General features: G+C 41.9%; 1 protein-coding gene across 1 annotated transcript in view; it reads right to left on the bottom strand.

Annotated features, from left to right (window-relative positions):
- The window catches only part of LOC145392398 (uncharacterized), a 73122-nt gene that overhangs the window by 37052 nt on the left and 13903 nt on the right, over positions 1–22167 (bottom strand). Inside the window, exons 3-4 of the mRNA XM_080266804.1 lie at positions 15658–16558; positions 6361–6549 (exon numbers count right to left, since the gene is read on the bottom strand). Of these exons, the coding sequence (XP_080122930.1) occupies positions 6361–6549; positions 15658–16558 (1090 nt within the window). The remainder of the gene's footprint in view (positions 1–6360; positions 6550–15657; positions 16559–22167) is intronic.

The raw sequence follows: 22167 nt of genomic DNA, 5'->3' as shown, positions 1-22167 counted from the left end.
TGTACTGTTTAAGGGTAAAAGTTGTCTCTTTTCATGTTAATTGATCGAACCATTTAAACCAGCCTATTAACTTACGTTGCTTTCCCACTTTTTGTCGTCGTCCTTGGAGTTAACCGAAACGGAAGTAAATGACTTTAAATTATCTCATAGTACTGTAATGGAAATTATTTTATAAATAATAATGACTGATTATTATTGATTGTTGAAGCTCCTTTCTTTTCAGTCTTATACTACTTAAAAATTATTGCTTGTTACCATGCTAGATTTGAGCTCCGCAAATTATTCCTGACTGTCCCTGAGCAATAGTTCTGAAATTTCAATTAGTTCCGTTTAGAATTTCTCATTATCGTAACAACGCACTGCTTCCTACAATTTTGAAATACCCCGATATGTTAGCATTTACTTACTATTTTGTGGATCAGTTTTACTTAATAGGTTTCACACTGTAAAGATATAAGGAAGAGTATGTGCATTATCATTAACTGAAATCTTCTGGATACTCTGCTGTCACTTCTTACGGCAACTGCATCATGATAATTATTTATGGATTAAAATTCTTATCTCTGTTAAAAAGCCAAAATTAAAATTAAGAATGCATTTGACCACAAAATATATCAAATCTTTAAGCAATAATTCATCAAAAAAGTTACTTTGGCCATTTTGGCCGTATCTGTTTATTCCCTTCCTGGACTGTCTAAATATCCTGGGGGAGAGGGTGGCTTCAATATAAGTAAATATCAGAGTAACGCTTTATTACAAGAGGAATAAACATAGTTTTAGGTATTCATGGGGTCTTGGGGATCCTGAACCTGTGAATTTTAAGGTATTACTGTAATGAACATTGCATGAGTTTGGAGGGGCAAAGATCCACAATGTTTCATTTCATTTGTAAAGGTTCCAACATGCTTGCATGAGCTGGCCTTGGTCACCTAATGGCAGCTCTCTATGCTGCTCGATCTCTTTACAGTGGCTCTGCTCTCTCTATTCCCATTTATCAGGCTTTCAAAATATTCCTTCCATCTGGTCCTTATTTCATCAACCTGGGTTAATAATCTAACACTTACATTCTTCACACTTCCACATTTCTTTCCACTGTAACTTCTACATTTCTGCACCCTCTTTCCAGAATAACTTCCTATTCTCAGAGGAGTTTGCATTACTCCTCCTTTTTCCTCTTCACTAGTCACTTTACGTGCTTCTTGCTCTCAACATATTCATTTCTTATTTCAATTGAACCCTTGCTCAGTTGCCACTCCAGCCACTTCTCCCTCTATTCCTCCACTGCTCTCTTAACCTCTTCCCACCATGCTGTACCTTTCTTCTTTGTTGTTACTCTTGTCAAACCACACATTGCTATAGCATTCCTAACGAAACAATCCCTATACGCATTCCACAGGCTGTCCAGATCCATTTCATTCCAATTCACTGATTCCAACTCCTCCCCTACTTTGGTCCTGTATTTATCTGCCATTTCTTTGATCCTCAGCTTCTTGACTTTCAGTCTTTCTCCCTGACTGCTCCTTTCTCTCCTGGTCCACCTCACTCCTCTCAGCTTAATCTTGCATTCCACAATCATATGATCTGTGCAACACTTGTTCCTGTTTTTTAATACTACTCTATCTGGTCAAGCAGACCTATAAACCACAGCCAAGCAATTACCATGGTCAAGCAGACCCATCAACTACAGACAAGCAATTACCACCGCAAGACCATATCCTGCTGTGACATGAAAAAACATGAAAAATCGGCTACACAAGACTAATGCAGTGGGCACACAAAACATAATGGTAAAATGGAATAAAATCAAGGTAAAATAAAATAAAATCATGGTTCAGTACAGTAAGCTGAAATAAAATCAATGTCAACACTCACGATTCGACCAACCTGCATTAATCTTACCCAGGATCTCCCGTTTCTAAAGAGTCAGTACTACCCTCTTCCTTTTCCCTGGTGAAGTGGCCATCACCACACACCCTAGGATGAAGCATGCAAGGAATAGCAAGGCCTGAAGCAGGTAGGTAAGCACCACAAAAGCTACCACATGCACCACCATAACAACAGTCTGGGAAGAGCTGCTCACTACACATGCGACGTGCATTAACTGACAGCAAGCAACGGGGGTGTCTGGTGGATGTAGGGTAAACAAACCAGCCCAACACAGCAGCGCCCCTGGGATATTTTCACCTATCTGGACAGATACTGTCTGCAAGACCATAATTTTGAAACGGATGCAAGCATTTTGTCTGGATACTGGGAAAAAATGTATGAAATGGTTTGGAACAGCCAGATCACTGCATTCAGTTAATGGATGGTCCAGGTAATGGCCATCCGGATAATCGAGAGATTATTGTACAGTATTTAACCCTTATCCGCCGGTTGACGTGTATGCACAACAGGATTCAGGGCGCGTGGGGCCGCTGGTTGATTAGCTATACCACACTCACCTTCCCGCCACTGTTTAAGTGCGGGACCATTTTCTGTGATACCTGTGGGATAGGTAGGACCCACAGGTACCCCGCGGTTGCGCGGTTCAGTTTGTACTCGGCAGTGGTAGCGAGAGGAGCCATGTCACCTTCCTCAATGTCGTCCGATTCTGTTCCACCGTGTGAAGGGCCGATCGCCTCATCGACCCCCGCTAAAGTCATGCCAGGGAAAGGGCTTAGTGATAGTGTCATAGGACGTGCCCTACACAAAACTGTGTCATCTAGGACACTTAGAGAAAGTACGTCGTCAGAGGGTAAAGAGACCTACCACGCGGAGAGCGAGCTCTCTCGGCCTCCAACCCCTACTCAATCTCCAACGCCGGAGAGGGCTGTCCGACTTCTACAGGAGGAAGGGACAGCCTACGAGAGCGATGATTTGGTGATGAGGAGGCGCTAGATGACCCAGGAGATCGGGAAAGTGACCCGGCGAACACACTCTCCCCGCCTGCTCGCCGACATATCTTCCTCCACCGCTCCCCCAACCTCAGCCTTCCACTTCAAGGGCAGAATCGACTCAACCAGGCCCTTCAGGAGTAGTATTGCCTAGACAGGAGCCACGTGGTGATACACAGCGCTGAGCGTCTTCTATGGAAAGTTCCACGTCAGGTGAGTCATCACCCGCTTACTCCCCCACCTCTCCATCTCCCTCTCCTCCCCTCTCCCCTGCCCGTGGTCATGCACAAGTGATGGGAAAACGCAGTGCAACTGCCAGACGGCCTGCTCTACCATGTGTGGGTAGAGTGGATACGTTTGTGTGGGAGGATGGTGCTGGCTTTGAGCCATCTGTGCTGGCATTTGATGAGGAGGGTGCAGGTGTGAAGGAGGATGCACTTCCCCCCAGGCCCTGGACTAATAATAGTCTATTCAAGACAATTTTCACGACTGCAATTATGTAGTACCTGGTAGATGAAATAAATTTCCACCAGGCCATGTGCGTGCATTGGCTGCACATACCTGCAAGGGAGAGCACGCACATGCATCAATGGATACCTATTGAGGTAGGGGAGATGTTTGTGTGGCTAGCCCTGACCATGCTGATGGCGCATGTAGAAAAACATGTGCTCCACGACTATTGGTCGGTAGATGAACTTGTTGGCACACCTGTCTTCGGCAAGTACATGGCCCATGATAGCTACCTGGCAAACCTGAGGTTCCTTCATTTCAATCGAAATTACAGGCCTGCACTGAATGACAGGTTATGGAAAATAAGACCAATCCTGACAATGCTGAAAGAGTCATTCTCCAGAGTTTTCCGTCCGTTCCAGAAAGTGGTTATTGACGAGTCGCTGGTGTTATTCAGGGGCAGGCTTGCATTTATTCAGTATGTGCCATCAAAGCGTCACAGATTTGGCCTCAAATTCTTTGTGTTTTGTGACTATAAAACTGGATATGTGCTGGATGTAACAGTTTACTTGGCAACAGATGTTGATATACCTAGCGATGAACCTCACGGATTCTCTGCATCACTAGTGAAAGTGCTGATGGAAAGGTATTTCAATAGGCACCACATTCTGTATACCGATTACACAGCCCCGGCGTTGACAAAGTATTTGCTTGACCATGGTACTGGGTCCTGTGGAACTGTTAGGGTCAACAGAAAGAATTTCCCAGTATTTCCAGCAAATACTGAGAAAGGAGCCCTTCTGACAAAGAAATGTGGGAACATGTTAGCCCTTCTCTGGCATGACAAGAGACGGGTTAACATGTTGTCTACAGTTCATAAAGGTGTGCTGGAGGAAACTGGTAAAACAGACTACAGGACCAGGGAACCCACGGTAAAGCCAGATGCAGTCAACGATTGCAATATCAACATGCAGCTGGTTGATAAAGCGGACATGCAAATTGGTGAGGTCGATTGCCTACGTAAGTCCTGCAGGTGGTACAAGAAGGTGTTCTTACACCTTCTTGATATTGCTGTCCTGAACAGTTTCATACTGTTCAAGGAGCTTGTCAGGAAACTCTCTCTTTACGAGAGTTTGAGAGAGAGCTTGCATGCGGACTCACTGAGCAATATTCAACTGCTCAGGTGACAGGTGCTAGGCGGGAGACAGGCTCAGCTGTGCTGAGTATTTCCGTCGGCACAAGATTGTGGAGATTGGGAGAATAGCAGCAGGTCGTCTGGCATACAGGCGGTGCCACATCTGCCGCACAACCAAACGCCGTCCCCCGGCACGAAAAGAGACCTCGTACCAGTGTGCAGAATGCATGGTCCCCCTATGCCCCAAATGCTTCTCAGAGTATCACTCCGAGCGTGAGTACTAAGCAGGTGTGTGGGGAGGTGTAAATAATGTACAGCAATGTACAAGTTTGCGTATTTTCATAAATGAGTGAAGTATAGTAAGTGCTAAGATGTAAGTCATATATAATAAGTTCTACAAGTGCATATAAGTGATTTATAGTAAGTGCAATACAGAAATTGATACTGTGTATTGGATACTGGTTAGAAAATTATTGGAAATACTTTGTGTTTGCCTACGTGTTGCCTGACAGAAAACCACTTGTGAGCGGGCCACAAAGAACAATACGTGCTTGGCTATACCTAAATTATTTCACTCAGTACTCAGGGAGATTGTGCCAAATATGAGCATCAGTGTCTCTGTGATGTGAAGTACAAATAATGTTAGTTGTGTGAAACACTTATATGATTTTCACTATAACCCTGATTAGTACAAAGCAGTCTGATTTACAGTACAAAAAATTACCTCATACTCTATGATAATGAATGAAAGAGCAACAACATTTACTTGTCAAAGTGTAACTACGCATAATCGTGATGTACAGGGCAGTTCTAAGTGTCATAGTAAAGGAGAAATATGATTATTTACGGAAGAAGTGAGAACAGAAAAACGAGGTAAAGGAGAAATATTCCTTACAGAAGAAGTGAGTACAGAAAAACAACGAGATATTTCCTTTCCCACACACCTACGGGGCATAGAGGCATTATGGAGCGGGCAGTAAATCCTTGGGTGAGCCACATGAACCGAGTGATGACTCATTTTCACGGTGGTGAGTAAGGAGGAGTAGAAAAAACAAGTGGAATCTTCCACATTCCATCCAAGGATGCACAGGCAGTGTTACAATCACCACTCCAGGCAGTGCTGCCAACGCTAGCTGGCTGGGCCAAGGCCGCAGCCAGTGGCTCGCGCTCGGAGCCGCGCGCCAAAACATGAAAAACCACTCGTCTTCAACTCATCCTTACTCATCGATGGGACCACCTAGAGACCCCGGGATACCTTCATTGGAAAGAGGAAGAGTTGGTGAGTCTTATGAACTTTTATTTGAATCTCTAGCTTTAATAGTTTGTCAGATAAGAGGGTTTGAAGTAAGGGTATTTTTCCCAAAATCTTGGAAATCGCCTATAGGGAGGCGTGTGCAGCGGCCAGGAACCCCCCAGCAGCTAAGGGTTAAAATGACTCTCTTTTGCTCAAAGCCAGATTTTCAGTCTGCCTATTTATCAAAGGTATATTGTGGCTCCAAGCTGGCTTCAGCTTCATACATTTTCATGTGGCTTGGTCTTTGGCTTGATGACTGTTTGCTCAGCTCTGGCACTGGCTTCAGCTACATGAAATTCCAGGGCTTCAGTTCGACTCTAAACCCAAAGGGCAGGGATCAGCCCCATGTCTACACATCAACATAACACATATAATGCAGAACTGCACAGCACATGACACACTAAGATGCAGGCACAACATCAATGTATAGCAAACCTACGGGATAACCTCATATGGACAGTTGCTTACCTGCAGTCAATGAGTCTGCTCACTCAGACAGAACAAGGTTAAACAATGACAACAACAACAATTTATCTTGCCATCTTAACAAATATTTCAGATACTATTATGGAATTACTTTTTAAACAAAGGAGTAGGACACTCACTTTGTGCTGTGCGTGCTCTCCGAAGAAGTTTCTTTCGCTGCTTATTGCGAGATCGTTCCTTGCTTTGTTCCAATTTCCTCTGCTTCAACTCTTGTTCCTTCACTTGTTGTTTCATTGCCATTCGCCTCTGCCTTGCCTCTTCTCTTTCTGCTAATCTGGTTGCCTTTCTGTCCTCCTCAGGGTCATAATCTGCAGATGTTGTGAACAGTCTGTGGCAATGAATATAGTCTGAAAAACAATACTGTACTGTACTGTAGATACGTCACAAAGTTCTAACACATTAAGCACAAGGAAAGCTACATCTCTTCAATCCGTTTCATTCCATTTATAATGGCTCGAACATGCTTGCATTCATCAGCCTTGGTCACCTAAAGGTGGCTCTGCATGCTGCTCAATCTCTGGCAGCCTCCCTATTAAGCCCGTTATCCTGGAGGTCACACTCTATGACCTCATCCCATGTCTTTTTTGGTCTGCCTCTTGCAACCCTACCCCCAACAATAATACTTCTCTCTTACTGCACCCAACTGTCATCCCCCATCCTCTCCATGTGCTAATGATTACAGGACATTATGGTTCCCAGACTGCCGCTTCTGCTCAAAAGAGAGAGGCCTGAAACCAGAAGTAGCATCCCAAGACGCTGCCCTATCAGTGAGTGTATAATGGCGGGGCAGTTACAGTGCCAAGGTGCACTTGAAGGGTGTCCCTTTAGTTGTCCTGGCAAGTGACAGGATGCCTCAGAGTCACTGCCACAGCCAATGGCCACAGCTAGCAGGCTAAGGGTCCCACGTTCCATGCCTGGACTAGGGACTGTGCAGGTGGGAGGGGCCCGTGGTCTGTCTCTCCCTCTATTTAATTCTAATGACACAGCAAAGTGGGGTTGGTGGAGGATTAGTGCCCCTCCCTGTAAAACAATTAACTCTAAGCCCTTGGCCACCCCGTTTGGGATACATGGCATCTGGCAATGAATGAATGAATGAATGACACAGCAAAAAATTTACATCTATTGTAGGGGAAAAACTGCTATACTTATAACAATATACAGGGTGTTCCATAAGTCCTTTTCCAATTAAATAAATATATACTGATAAAACCAAATAAGATAGACTGTTGGTGTTTTCTGCATGATGTTTGTTAATTAATCAAGTTTTTTTATGTTGCAGATTGTGAGGTTTAGTGGTTGTTAATGTCATCTATTGAAGATAACTGCTGATGGCATCAAATCGAGAGAAAGCGCAATGTGTCCTCTGGTTCGCTGAATCCAAATCTGTGACCACCATTCAGAGGAATTACCAGTGACAGTTCAACAAACACCCTGCCTCTAAACCCAGCATAAGGGCATGGTTTAACAAGTTTCTGGAGACTGGAAGTGTTTGCAATGCACCTCAATGTGGACATCCAGGGACATCTGAGGAGACCATAGATGCTGTCCGTGAAGCCTTCCACTGCAGTCCAAGAAAATTCATTCAGTGTACAAGAAGGGAACTCCATCTACTAAAAACAACTGTGCACAGCATACTCCATAAAAAACAACAAATCATGGCATACAAAATTCAGATAATGCGGACATTACAACTGAATGAACTACCTCAAAGCTATCAGTTTGCCTGTTCCTTCCTGGATTGCTTTGGTGATGATAACACATACCTACAAAAGGTGATACTCACAGACGAAGCCACTTTTCATGTGTGTGGTCGTATGAACCGTCATAATGTACCAGTATGGACATCAGAAAATCTACACATGTATGAGGAACACATTCGTGACAGCTCAAAACCTAATGTCTGGTGTGGCCTTATATACGACCATATCATAGGCCCATTCTTTATTGTAGAGAAAACTGTTACAGGAGGTGTATTTCTTGACATGATGGAGAATTATGTAGCACCCCAGTTGGAGGAGCTACAACCAAATGTAATTTTCCAGCAAGATGGTGCACCTCCTCACTGGAGTGTAACTGTGCGTGAATTTCTCAAGTGACATTTTTCCTGTGAAGTGGATTGGCCATGGTGGCCCAATCCCATGGCCTCCTCGCTTTCCGGATATAACCCCATTAGACACCTGTTGCAGACATTGAATCTCTTCCTCACCACATAACAAATGCAATTAGATCAGTAACACTAGATGTGCTGGTTAACACTTGGCGAGAATTGGAGTATTGAGCTAGATGTGATGACAGCTACTAAAGAAGCACACATCGAAGCTGTATGAGTGTGCAAAAATAACTTGATTACTTAAAGAACTCACAGCAGAAAAACTCAACAATGTATCTAATTTAGTTTTATCAATATATATTTATTAAATTGGAAAGAGACTTCTGGAACACCATGTGTATTCAAAATAAAACACTCACAGAGATCCACAAAACTGCACTAGTGTGCAAAAAGCTATTTACTAATAAATACACCAAGTAACACAGCACTATCTGCAAACATCAGATCCAAGGTAAGGACATCATTGTCCACTGTCTCAATCCTACATTGATACTGAACCATTCACTTCACCTAAAATAATCTTTTGCATGCTCCACTTCCACCATAAAAGTTCTTATGTAGCATTCAACAATTTTCCTTCAACACCATTCATAAAACCTTCCACAATCATTTCCTAGTCACCATCAAAAGCTTTCTTCCAGATCCGGAAATGCTATGAATACCTTACATTCCTTCTCATCTGCTTTCTTCACTGTCATACTACAAGAACCCAATTCATACACCTGCTACTACTGTACCAATCATCCCGTTTGTTACTCAAGGTGAATATTCTGATATTATTCCTTACCTTATCTATTATTCTTCCACATAGCTTTCCTACAATACTCAGCAGCCTTATCTCACACTACCTTTTCCATTCACTTTGGTCACCTTTACTTTCATGCCACAATTGCTGACTTTTTCTACTCCACTGGAAAAGCTTCTTATCCAAACTATCTAACATTACACAAATTTCATTCAACCCTCTCCACTGTTATTTTATCATCTCTCAATACACCTATAGCTTATTCAATCTCATCAGAGAAAAGATCCTTAAGCTTTTGAAAGCTGGCAGCTGATAAGGGTTAAGTGCGGGCACTCACCATCCACTCACTTGAAGTAGTGCTGCTTTGGGTGTCTGCCCTTTCCTCTCTTCCTTCCTTCCTCTTCTGTCTTTCTTTCCTTCATTCTTTCCTTTTCCTTCTGCCTACGCATGACTTTATACTCCCTCTTCTGTCTCTCTTTCTTTCACTTTTTCCTCTTCCTTCTGCCTATGGGCGACTCTACATTGCATGACAAGCCAAATGGTTTCCTGTACACCAGGAGACCATTTACTATGCTGGGTGGTAACGATATAACCAGATTAGGGCACCTGGTGGTTTAGTGGGTAATTAAGGTGCTCCAGTTGGATTGAGCTTGTTTAGGTTTATATCCATGGGATGGTAGGGGTTTACTCAGGGATGAGTAAGGCTAGTCACTCTCACCTTAAACAACAGGACCAACTTGCCTAGCCCCAGAATCTTTGCTCCTCATCGGGCAACATAGGATTGGATGATGAATGGATAGATGGGTGTTACAATAACCATCTGATGATAAGACTGCCCGAATAGGATACAATATATAGTTATTTGCATAGATTAATTGAAAAGCGGGGCCTTACAAAGTTTATCAGACTCCTTGGATATGTGTGAAATTTTGAATTCTCAGGACAAATCAAAACATGTCCAGGTAAAGCATAACAAGTACCTTGATTTTTCCTCCATGTTCAGGCAAATGAATGTAAGTTATGTCATTAAGGCGACAGTTTGTAAAATCAAACATAATACAATATCAGAAATGCAATGAAATACAGTAATCCCTCTATTATCCAGAAGACTATTACCTGGACAATCCATTAACCGGATGCCATGATGATGGCTGTTCAGAACCATTTTTCATACATTTTTCCATAATATCCTTCGTGGATTTGGAGAAAGCATACGACAGGATGGATAGACAAAGATTGTGGAAAGTATTAATAATATATGGAGTAGATGGGAAGTTGCTGAATGCTGTAAAGAGTATGTATGAGGATGCTAAGGCTACAGTGTGTGTGGATAGTGAACTGAATGAGTTTTTCTATTTGATGGTTGGGTTGAAACAGGGATATGTCATGTCTCCATGGTTGTTCAATCTGTATATGGATGGGGTTATAAAAGAGATACAGGGTAGGGCAGTGGATGTTGGACTGGCCCTAATGAGAGAGGGCATTGTTTGGAAACTCCCTGTACTGTTGTTTGCAGGTGATACTGTAGTGTTAAGTGAAGATGAAGGGAAGCTTCAGGGCTTGGTGGATGAGTTTGGGAGAGTGTGTAAGAAACAGACTCTAAAGGTGAATGTAGGGAAGAGTAAAGTTATGGTCTTCAAGAGAGGTGAAGTCAGTGAATGTACAGTGAGGTTGGATGATAAGGAAATAGAAAATGTGAGTATGTTTAAGTACTTGGGTAGTGTGATGAGTAAGGATGGAAGTTTGGAGGGTGAAGTGCTTGAAAGGGTAGAACAAGGAAGAAAGGTTGCTGGTTCCTTGAAGGCAGTGATAAGCAACGGGGAAGTGGGCATGGAAGTGAAAAAGTTATTATATGACAGTACTGTTAAACCAACTCTAACAATTGGAAGCGAAGCTTGGACGTTGTTGGAGGGACACAAGTCAAGAGTGAGAGCAGTGGAAATGAGTTATTTGAGAGGAGCCTGTGGAGTCACATGGAGAGACAGACTGACAAATGAGGATGTGAAGGAGCAATGTGGTGTGGATGTGATAGGAAGCGTTAGGAAAAACATATTGAGGTGCTTTGGCCATGTGGAGAGGATGGAGTGAGAGACTGACAAGGAGAGTATATGTGAGTGAGGTGGAGGGGGAGAGAGGGAGGGGAAGGCCAAGGATGAGATGGAAGGATGGAGTGGAGAGGTATATGAGAGAGGGGGGTGTGAGTTGGGAGCAGGGCAGTGAAATGGCAGAGGACGGTGACGTGGAGCCGATTTGTTTGTGGCCACCCCGTATGGGATTAAGGCGTCTGGGAATAGATAGATAGATAGATCCAGACAAAATGATTGCATCCGGGTTGAAATTATGGTCACTGCAGGATATGGCCCTGCAGTGGTGATTGTTTGACAGTGGTTGATAGGTCTGCTTGACCACAGTAATGCTTGGCTGTGGTTTACAGATCTGCTTGACCAGACAAAGTGGTGTTAAACAACATTGTTGTTAAACAAAAGTGTTGTACAATGTACTGTAATGGCCTTTACATTGGCTTTCAAGGTTAGGGTATGTACAAAGGGGGACCAGGGGAGAAGTCCATTATACAGACGGAGCCATTACCCAGACATCCCTTTGGCTCTATTACTTCAGATAATCAAGGGATTACTGTATGACTGGTAGACACGGACAAAGAAACTATAAGTCACCGTCACTTCAACATCCCACAGTCCATATTCTGTCACAGCTGTTGTAGCTCTAACTAGATATTTGAAACTAAAAAGACAGAAAACTTACTGATGATGCATAATTAAAGGCATAACGTAAACTGATGGAAAAACCAAATTGATCTCAAATAAATTCAAATATTCATCTGCTTAGTCAAGTGGGGCATCCCACAAGTGGCCTAGGCCTACTCCCCCCCAAATCCCCCATGTCTACCATTCAAAATTCAGGGAATATGTCATACTTCTTTGGAATTCTGAATAATTTCTAGGTTAGATTTTACAAACAATCAAAGTACTATAATGACACTTTTTGCCTTAACTTGCCTGAATACTGGGAAAAAACTCAAGCCATAAAACTTTACCCGGATGTGCTTTAATCTGTCCCGAGAATTCAAAATTTCACACACATCTAAGGCAACTGATAAACTTCGTAAGGCCCCTGATTTAAATTAATCCATGCAAATAACTATATATAACACTTTTTGGGGGGCGATCTTATTGTCAAACGGTTATGGTAACTCTTATAATAAAAATAATTCAACCCTAGAATACATATGTGCAAAAATTGTCACACTAATGCATATGGTGGATGTGAGAAACCCATTTTTCGGAAAATAAAACACCAAACTTCAAATCAAAATATAATAAAAGTAACAATATACATACAAAATACAAGCCTTGTACTTGCATTTCCACAAATAATTGACTTTAAAGGAAGGAATAACTTAGAAAAAAAACACCAAAAATGGGGAACATGTGCAATGCAACTTTTAAAAAAATCTGAGGTAGGCTTATCACTACAGCTGCAGACTTCTCCACTTGCACACACACTCCTGGGTCATGGGTGCTGCAGCTCATTGTGCCAACACTTTTAGTGACTCACAATGGGCTATGGTGGTCGACAAAAAAAGGGGTATTTTTTTAGAGTCAAAAAATGACGTACGAAAAATAGCAATTTTTCATGCAATCATTTACCCCTGAAATTGAACACTACGTGGTATTTTGACCTCCCTGGGGCTAATCCCATTGATTTAGAACCCGCACCCTTCCCTTATTTTGGGGGGGGCCGTAACTACAGTAAAACATACATTCATCAGTAAATGGACAATACTTGAGGTGTGTAAAGTGTTATTATACTACTGATACCTCCTGATTGCTAAAAATGTTGATTTTTAACCCTAAATTGTTGTTATTTGTCACTTCTGTTATATTTTTGGGCACGAGAGAATTAATGACTAAGAATTCTATGACACGTGACTTGACTAGGGTGGACATGCGCCTTTGTTTAGGCTTGTGGGGATGCTTGTCACTGTCAGTGGAATTTTCCTCACTAGATGAACGTGTGTAGTTTTTATCAATGTTACTGTCATTCATCCCTACATGTTCAACACTGTCACTTTTCATCATCATTAGCCTCCTGTTCATGATCACTTTCACCACCACCAACTACATGGCAAAGGCCTGTGGAGGCCTGTTCATTGTACAGTCTAGTTCTTCGTCACTCACAAAATGGTGGTCCATTTTTACGATTTGTGCACTAAATTGTCCCTGATATGATGACTATTCACTTTCTAGAAGGAAAAACACCTTACTAAATGAACTATTAATACTTACGGTGGGTGTGACAAACCTGTTGTCAAAGATGTACAGCAGTGCATACGTCAGGTGTGAGACGCCCAAATGCATCACTTTGGAAATTTCCTATGGAGAGAGCGGATCGACAGTACCTCTCCCTATTAGAACAACTCGTGAAATGAGGGTATATGGGGCACGCAGCACCCTGGGACAATGACCCAAGCGTAGGTCACGTAAACACAAGATAGCGTCGGATGTGACACACCCACATGTGCACTCAAGAGTTAAATGCTTCATTAATAATGAATGCACTTGGACAACCAATCAGCTGCCAGCTTTCAAAAACTTACGGTTCATCTCTTCTAAGATGGGACCAAATAAGCTATAATTAACACTACCACCTTACTGTCGTTCAACCTCTTCAAGGCATTATTCACTTTTTATATTGTATTCTTTGGAATCACATTTCTTCTCTGTGCATCACTGCTCTATTTTTATCATTCACATTCAAAAGCCCTTCAAAATACAGGACTCTTTCCATCTACAATTAATCTTTATACAGTGTGCAGCCACTGAATCAACAGTATTGTTCAGCCCCACACACTCATCTAATATTAACTTAATAAGATGACTTCTCACAATGGTGCTGGAGAGGGATGCCTCACACTATGGTACTGATTCTACAGGTGTCACTCAACCCCCTACCTATCCCCTGAAATGTGGTGCTGGACTGAAGAAAGGCAACTTCAGCCTGCAGTCCATTAGGTTCACATCCAGCTAAGCCTGAGTCCACAACAAAAGCAATTACTACTTCATACCTACACATCTTTTCCACCCAAAGAATTGTTTGCAGTACTAAACTTTTGTTGACACACAATGATAATTCAATGGTCAAGCACCAACAATATACTTAATAGTAGCAGGTGCAACCCCAGACTCATCTGGAAGTGAACCTGGTGGACTGCAGGAAATTAACACTACAGCCCATCTGTACAGAGTGGTGGGGCAGAGGGACACTACTGCATCTGAACAGATCCTCCATCCAGGTTCAACAGCACCAACACATGAAGGTATCCCTATCAAGCATCATTAACAAAAACTCTCAATTATCTGTCATCACAACATCCAGCCAAACACAATATCCGGCGCAGCTCTTGGCTCTATTAAAGCAATATCTGGCAATTTTTATGCCACATCCAGTGCCGAAATGGGATGTAACCAGAAGCCCAATGCAATATCCAGCAATGAGGGGTCTCAACTGGTTCATAAGCAGTAGCCAACCAGCACCATGGGAAATCTTGAAACTCAGGTGCCAATGGAAAAGCCCACTATGTGCCAGCCAATCAGAATCTGTCATGGGCATGGCTTCTCTAGCCTGCCAAGAATATTCCTACACTCTCATTCTCGCTCATGGATGTCAAGGAGCTGTGTCTGTGCTCTCCCGCTCTTCTGACAATGCGGCAGCAAAACCCTGATGCTTTTACTATGTGGTGTCCTATGCTCAAGCTACTGTATTGTATTGTACTGCAAGGCTAATGGTCTGTCAGTGCTCATGTCCTAGCACTCTATTATGATTGTTAAACTACCCCTGTGCTGTATCATGTACTGTACTCTTTACAAGTGCAAACCCCCAGTGCTGTTTCTCCACATCAATGGCAACACTTGGTGAGTACATACAATAGTACACTATGTACAGTACTGTATTACTCTACTGTATCATTACCGTGTTGTTTTTATAAGCTTAGTTTTCATCTTTTACTCATGGTAAAGTTTTTAGGAGAGAGAGTTGAGATGAAGATAATCACAATATCCGGCTCAAAGCCAAATGTTGCGCCCAATATCCTGAATATGCAATATCCAGCATTTTGCTTTAACCAGCGTAGAGCTTGGCTGAATTACAACAATTAATTGAGAGTTTATTGTACATCTGCTTTTGGTTTCCAACATACTGTGAAGTCTGTATGATGGCTTAAAAAAATAAAAAATGTAAAACTATCTGAAGTCAGCCTAGTTTACAGTGCATATGTAGTGGTCAAGACATTAGAAAAAAGTTGATGAAGACCTAGGAAGATGGTAACCTTATTTACTGAAGGTAGTTAAGGACACAAAAAAGAGCTGCTATGTAATATCAAACCTTGATGGCAATTTGTCTTGGCATACTAATGAATTTTATCACACATTCACACAAAAAACCATTTTATATGACTACAACCCAAAAGCAAGCAATATGGCAATTAAGTTGATGGTAATACAGTATATACCTGTATTACAAAACGTATTTGCAGTTACTTACCAGACTCATCATCAAAGAGAGAGACGTCAAACTGTGTGGAATCCCGCAGGGCACGGTCTACCAGTTCCCTGTTTGCTCTTTCCTCCTTTTTAAACTTAGTTTTGAGTTCTGCACGGGATCTCCATGTAATAAGTGCTTCCATCATGGAAAAATCTGTGCCAACAGTGGAAAGGGCCTTGTAAAATCTTGCAGTCTCCTTTATGGTCCATTCACTAGATCGCTTCCGCCGCTTACTCCACTTGCCATAATGCAAACTGTCACTGCTCTCCTCTACCACCTCTGCTTTGCTTAGGATCTCATCTCGATTTTTGGCGGCAGTTGTCTGGATTTTGATACTCTGTTCATCAATTATGATTTGACCATTAGGACCAATCTTTACCCTTGGGGCAAATACATCCTCATTTTCTGGTTTGTCCTCATCTTGGCAGGTGGTTTGCCATGAGTCTTTTGTGTTTGAGGAGTGAGAGGAATCATCACCTGCACCTGCCTCACCTTCAGGGGTAGGAGGACTGCAACCTGAGGTAAGATCCCTAGCATCGAGTCCAGCATCATCAACTCTCTCCTCCTCTATAACATCAGATGTGACACTTTCAGTCTCGCATCTGCTGGAGAGACGTGGCCTCTTTTTCTCAGTGTCTGTGCGGCCTGGCATTGGATTATTAGCGGGGTTCCAAAAAATGAGATCAAACATGGTCATTTTACTAGGCTCAAGTCCTCCTCGTGATACCTTTTTTCTGTACTCCTCTTTCCGTTCTCTGAAAATCTGTTTCTCTGTCTTTGTATCATTATCAGAAAATATACCCTCTGTTTTCAAATGCAGCTTCATCTTCCTCCCTAATTTTGATGACGGCTTCTTTGGCATGGCCTCATACGATGGTCTGGATTTCCTCTTCAGCTGAATCTGTGACAAATTGTGTTTTAAGTCCATATTTGCCAGTGTAGAAGGCCGACTTATGTATAAGACTACCCTCAATACTTCCATACAAAATATGGGTTTAGAGGTATACTCTGTGCATAAGACAAGCCCCAAGTCTTTAAACACTGTGAGCTTGCTGCCCCAGCGACCCCAGTCCTTTATCACTCTTCCCACTGATCAGTGATGTGATACATTCAACACTTTGTTAAGCAACATAGCCTTTGGTTAGGTTTTACCCTAGACTAGCTTCTTCTGTGGGTTTTACAGGCTATCTAGGCTGCATGCGCCACTTCCGATATCTAAATGGGTTATACATTTTATATTCCACTCATACCACATTAAAAAATTAAAATCACATTACCGTGAATTTTATACAATATATATGTTGAAAGAAAGTTATGTTTTATTCAAGTCATCACATCAACTGTCAGTGATTAAAAACTTTCAAAATCAGTATCATCCACATAACATCTTCAGTTCATCAACTTCACCCTCAGTTAAAGTTTGCAATTCCTCGTCATGAGGATCAAACTCTAAACTCAAAGATGTAGCTTCAGCATCAGCCTCCTCTTCCTCAACCGCCCACAAAATGTCATCTTCCGTGCCATCCATTGGAATGGATATTTCACATTTCTTGAAAGAGTTGATGACTGTTTCACAGAAATATCATTCCATCCCATGATAATAAAATCACTTGCCTTTCTCTCACACCTGTCATCACACAGTGCGTATGCTACAATCATAGCCACTTTCACCTTCTCAACTTGAACTTGACATACATACATTTCAAGCTGACACATTTATAATTTCTCATTCCACTCTGCCACACTTCGTTCATCGATTAAGCAACTCCTTCCTTGCATCTTCCTTGCCTATTCATGCCTGATCTTACACATTTCACACCCTTCCACTCCTCCACTTCACACCCTTTCACCTTTGTTTCACACAATGCCATCATGGCATATCTCGCACTCTTGAACACATTCGCCACTTCCATGCTCGTGCTCTCCTCATTCACACCTCTCGCATTCCACATGGCCATGCAAATCTGCTCATTTCGTTGGGGCCCTGGGCAGGTATTGGGCCCTCCAAGGCTTTCCAAAAAATTTGCCATGATTAAGTGATTTTAGATAGGGGAATCTGGGGGAAAAACCCTGGTTACAAGGTACCACTTAGTGTAGTAAATGGTTTCCTGGGTTCAGGAAACCATTAGGCTTGTCACACAGTGTAGAGACCATAAAGCATCCCTACACTGAGTGAGTAGATGATGGGCACCCCCTTCTACCACCTATATATACTGTATATATATTCTGCCCTTTCCTCTCTTCCATCCTTCCTCTTCTGTCTTCCCTTCCATCATTCTTTCCTCTTCCTTCTGCCTACTGGTGACTCTACATGAGTGACAAGCCAAATTGTTTCCTGTACAACAAGAAACCATTTACTACACCGGATGGTAACCACATACCAAGATTATGGCTCCTCGTGGTTTAGTGGGTAATTAAGATACTCCAATCGGACTGAGCCCGTGTAGGTTTATATCCAAGGGATGGTTGAGGTTTATTGCTCATGTAATGCCACTCAGGGATGAGTGAGGCTGGTCACTCTCATCTTAAATGTCGGGGCCAACCTGCCTAGCCCCGGGCTCCTACGCTCCTTATGGGGCAATGTAGGATTGGATGATGGATGGATGGACATTACAGTATATATATATATATATTATATACAGTTATCTCTCATTTATCCAGACATAACAGAGCCAAAGCATGTCTGGATATTGGCAACATCAGGATGATGAACACTATTCCCCTATCATAACCAGACCCTATCTACACCAAACCTCCAACCTAGACCTACCGTATTTGTACAGTACCTATGCTTAATTTGGTAGTGTTTTCCAGTCATTCAGGTATATTTAAAAAAAAAAAAAAAAAAAAAAAAAAAAAAAAAAAAAAAAGGAATATCCAAAGTAATGCTAAACACCAAGAAAACCATGCAGTATAATTACTGAAAACCAAAAAAAACACCCTACCTATACACTACTGTATGTACTGTACTCCTCCTTATTTTGGCAGTGTTTTCTGGTCTTTCTGCCATAATCTGACATCAAAACATACATACAGTAGAATTATCCCAAATAATTTTCAATATCAAGAAAACCATGCAAAAAAAAAAAAAAGGGTGGGGAAACCAAGAAACACACTACCTATACACTACTGCATGTACAGTACCCCTCCAAATTTTGGCACTGTTTTCAGTTAACTCTGCCATATTTAGACATCACATAGGAATATCCAAAGTAATGCTAAACACCAAGGAAACCATGAAGAAAAGAAAAAAAGGAAAACCAAAAAACATCCGACCAATACACTACCCCTCCTAATTTTTGCATTGTTTTCTGGTGATTCTGCCATACTGAGACATCAAAACACACATAGGATTATCCATATTAATGCTAAACATCACAAAAACAATGCTTAACCAAAAGAAAAAAAACAAAAAAACTGAAGGCGGTTTGAAAATCAGTTATCTGAGACAAGTGATTGCTCCCAGGGCTCAAAAAAAAAAAAATTCCACGGCCAAATAAGCCACCAAAAATTGGTTGTATTGGTATAAATGGTATCCCATCTTCTTCATGTTTATAATATAAGCTAATAAAAACACATAAAACTGATAAGTAAAAGTACAGAAATGCAGTGAGAATAAAGTGTTTGTGCCAGAAGAGCAAACTGTGAACTAATACGTCTTCAAAGAAGTGCTTGTCCATCTGATTGCATGGATCTGACGAACAAGGCATGATCTGTGGGAGAACAAGAACTGGATCCTGCATCACAACACTGCTCCTGCCCACACAGCTCTCAGCATCTGCCAGTTTCTGGCTGAAAAACAGGTTGCAACCCTGGAACACCCCCTGTACTCACCAGATCTAGCACCGTGCAACTTCTGGCTATTTCCAAGGCTGAAGAATGGTGTCAAAGGATCACATTTCAAGGGTGTGGAGGACATCAGAGAGCATGTGAACAGCATCCTGAGACCCATCAAGAAGGAGGACTTTGAAGGGTGCTTCAAGGTGTTGAGGGGAATAATGAAGTGTATTGACTGTAGGGGAGACTATTTCAAAGGGGAGAATAGGTAGTTTTTTATCATCTCAAGAAATAAAATGTACACTGATAAAGTCCAGTTTCCTTTTTGTCACACCTCGTGTATATATATATATATATATACCTTAGACTCTAAAAAAATATATACTGTAACTTGTTGAGCTCATGCCACAACACCTGCATGTGTCTCGGTCTGAGAGAGAATGGCTGGGTTGCTTGCCACTGAGCACAGGGTTACCAGATTTGAAACAGGGCTCATTACCAAGTTCCTCAGTTTCATTATCATGTTGATTTTTTCCTTTCTAGCTGTCACTTATTCATAAGCAGCAGCACTCTCTCTGAGTTAACATCTTACTTCCAGCAACTACAAATCCCATTATGGCTCCAGGTGATAAATGAAGCAAATATGAAGCTTGCTTTAAGTTACAAGTGGTAGAATATGCCACAACATCCAATAATTGTGCTCCTGCAAGAACATTTGTGACAGAGAAGATGGTACGAGCATGGAGATTGACAGAACACTTACTAAGGAATAGGCCAAGGCATACATGAGTAATGTGAAAAAAAAAAGTGCACAGTGGCCAATTTTGGAGACGCACATAGCTGACATGGTCTGTGAACAGTGCCACAATGGGTGCATTGCCACAAGAAACAAAATTTGTAATTCACTCAAGTGGGCCAGAGAAAACAATGAGCAAAGCAAAAATTTCAAAGCAACAGTGTCAAGTTGTTCTTGCTGCATGAAAAGACATGATCTAGTATCGAGACAAAAAACAAAAGTAGCCCAGCAATTACCAAAAGATCCTGAATGCACGGGTACCAATTTCCAACGGCACATCACAGGGCTACGCAAGAAGCACCAACATCCATTAAGTAGCATCAGGAACACTGATGAAACTCCAATGAATTTCAATATGGTTGGAAATCAAACAAATGAGGAGACAGGTGGAAAAACAAAGTTTGTGAAAACAACACAACACTAGAAGACACACTTTACAGTAGTATTTTCGTGTATGGCAGACAACCAAGCTGAGCCCAGTGATTATTTACAAGGGAAAAATGATGCCAAAAATAAAGTTCCCAGCTGGAACTTTTGTTCACATCAATGAGAAAGGGTGGATGGATGAACATGGAATGATATTGTGAACTAAGCATGTGTGATGAACATGACCTGGTGGCTTGCTAAAACAGCATAGCCTGATAGTATGGGACATGTTCAAAAGTCATTTAACAGAGGAAACAAAGCCTACATGGCAAGACGCAACAGTGATACTGCTGTTATTCCTGGTGGATCAGCTTCAGTCCTGCAACCACTTGATGTCTGTCTGAAGAAACCAAAGACCGCATCTATGAGCAATGTAACTATAGTCGGTTTCAGCGAGTCTGACACACTGATTTTGCCAGCTGAGGACTGGTGGAATTGGTAACACTGCGTGATGCTCTCGGGCTGTGATTGGTCAATTCCCTTCGTGCCTGAATGTGCACCAAATTGACTTTGTATTCCAACCAAACCTTATTTATTTGTAAGATACGGGATTATACAGATACAAATTAAAGCAATGATATCTTTAATGATACATATGTGCCTTTTGAATTATTAGAGCTAAACATGAATGAATGATAACAAAACTAAGTAAAGCCGCAACTGGACACACACGGACAAGTAAGCGACTGATTTATTTAAATTGTCATTTCATTATGTTTGGTTTCGTTCATACTGCACGCGGTTTTAGTACAGCAGCATAGTTCAGCTATTATTTCATGGGGTTTGCTTTTATCTTACTTTCCTTTTTTCCATCATTAACAAAAATTCAGTTAATTTTACAATGATGTAATCCATTACTTTCTGGGCTCCTCTCGGTCTAGGGGACAGATATATGCTTGAGGAGAGGGGGCATGGTGACCAGGGACAGAGTGTCTGTCTGTCTGTCTTTCTGTCTCTTATGATATGAAAATATTAAGGAAAATCAAACACCCAACTTATTAATGTAAGAAATAATTTTACTGAATCTGGCTATGATTACAAACATAAATGCAGACTTTTAAAGCTACTGTTACCTATGAAGGTAAGGAAAATGTGTGTGTGTGTGTGTGTGTGTGTGTGTGTGTGTGTGTGTGTGTGTGTGTGTGTGTGTGTGTGTGTGTGTGTGTGTGTGTGTGTGTGTGTGTGTGTGTGTGTGTGTGTGTGTGTGTGTATGTGTGTGTGTGTGTGTGTGTGTGTGTGTGTGTGTGTGTGTGTGTGTGTGTGTGTGTGTGTGTGTGTGTGTGTGTGTGTGTGTGTGTGTGTGTGTGTGTGTGTGTGTGTGTGTGTGTGTGTGTGTGTGTGTGTGTGTGTGTGTGTGTGTGTGTGTGTGTGTGTGTGTGTGTGTGTGTGTGTGTGTGTGTGTGTGTGTGTGTGTGTGTGTGTGTGTGTGTGTGTGTGTGTGTGTGTGTGTGTGTGTGTGTGTGTGTGTGTGTGTGTGTGTGTGTGTGTGTGTGTGTGTGTGTGTGTGTGTG

The sequence above is a fragment of the Coenobita brevimanus genome, chromosome 22 (genome assembly GCF_032717465.1).
Source record: "Coenobita brevimanus isolate Jiangsu-jjx chromosome 22, ASM3271746v2, whole genome shotgun sequence".
NCBI classification, from domain to species: domain Eukaryota; kingdom Metazoa; phylum Arthropoda; class Malacostraca; order Decapoda; family Coenobitidae; genus Coenobita; species Coenobita brevimanus.
This window is presented reverse-complemented; position numbering and strand designations above follow the sequence as displayed.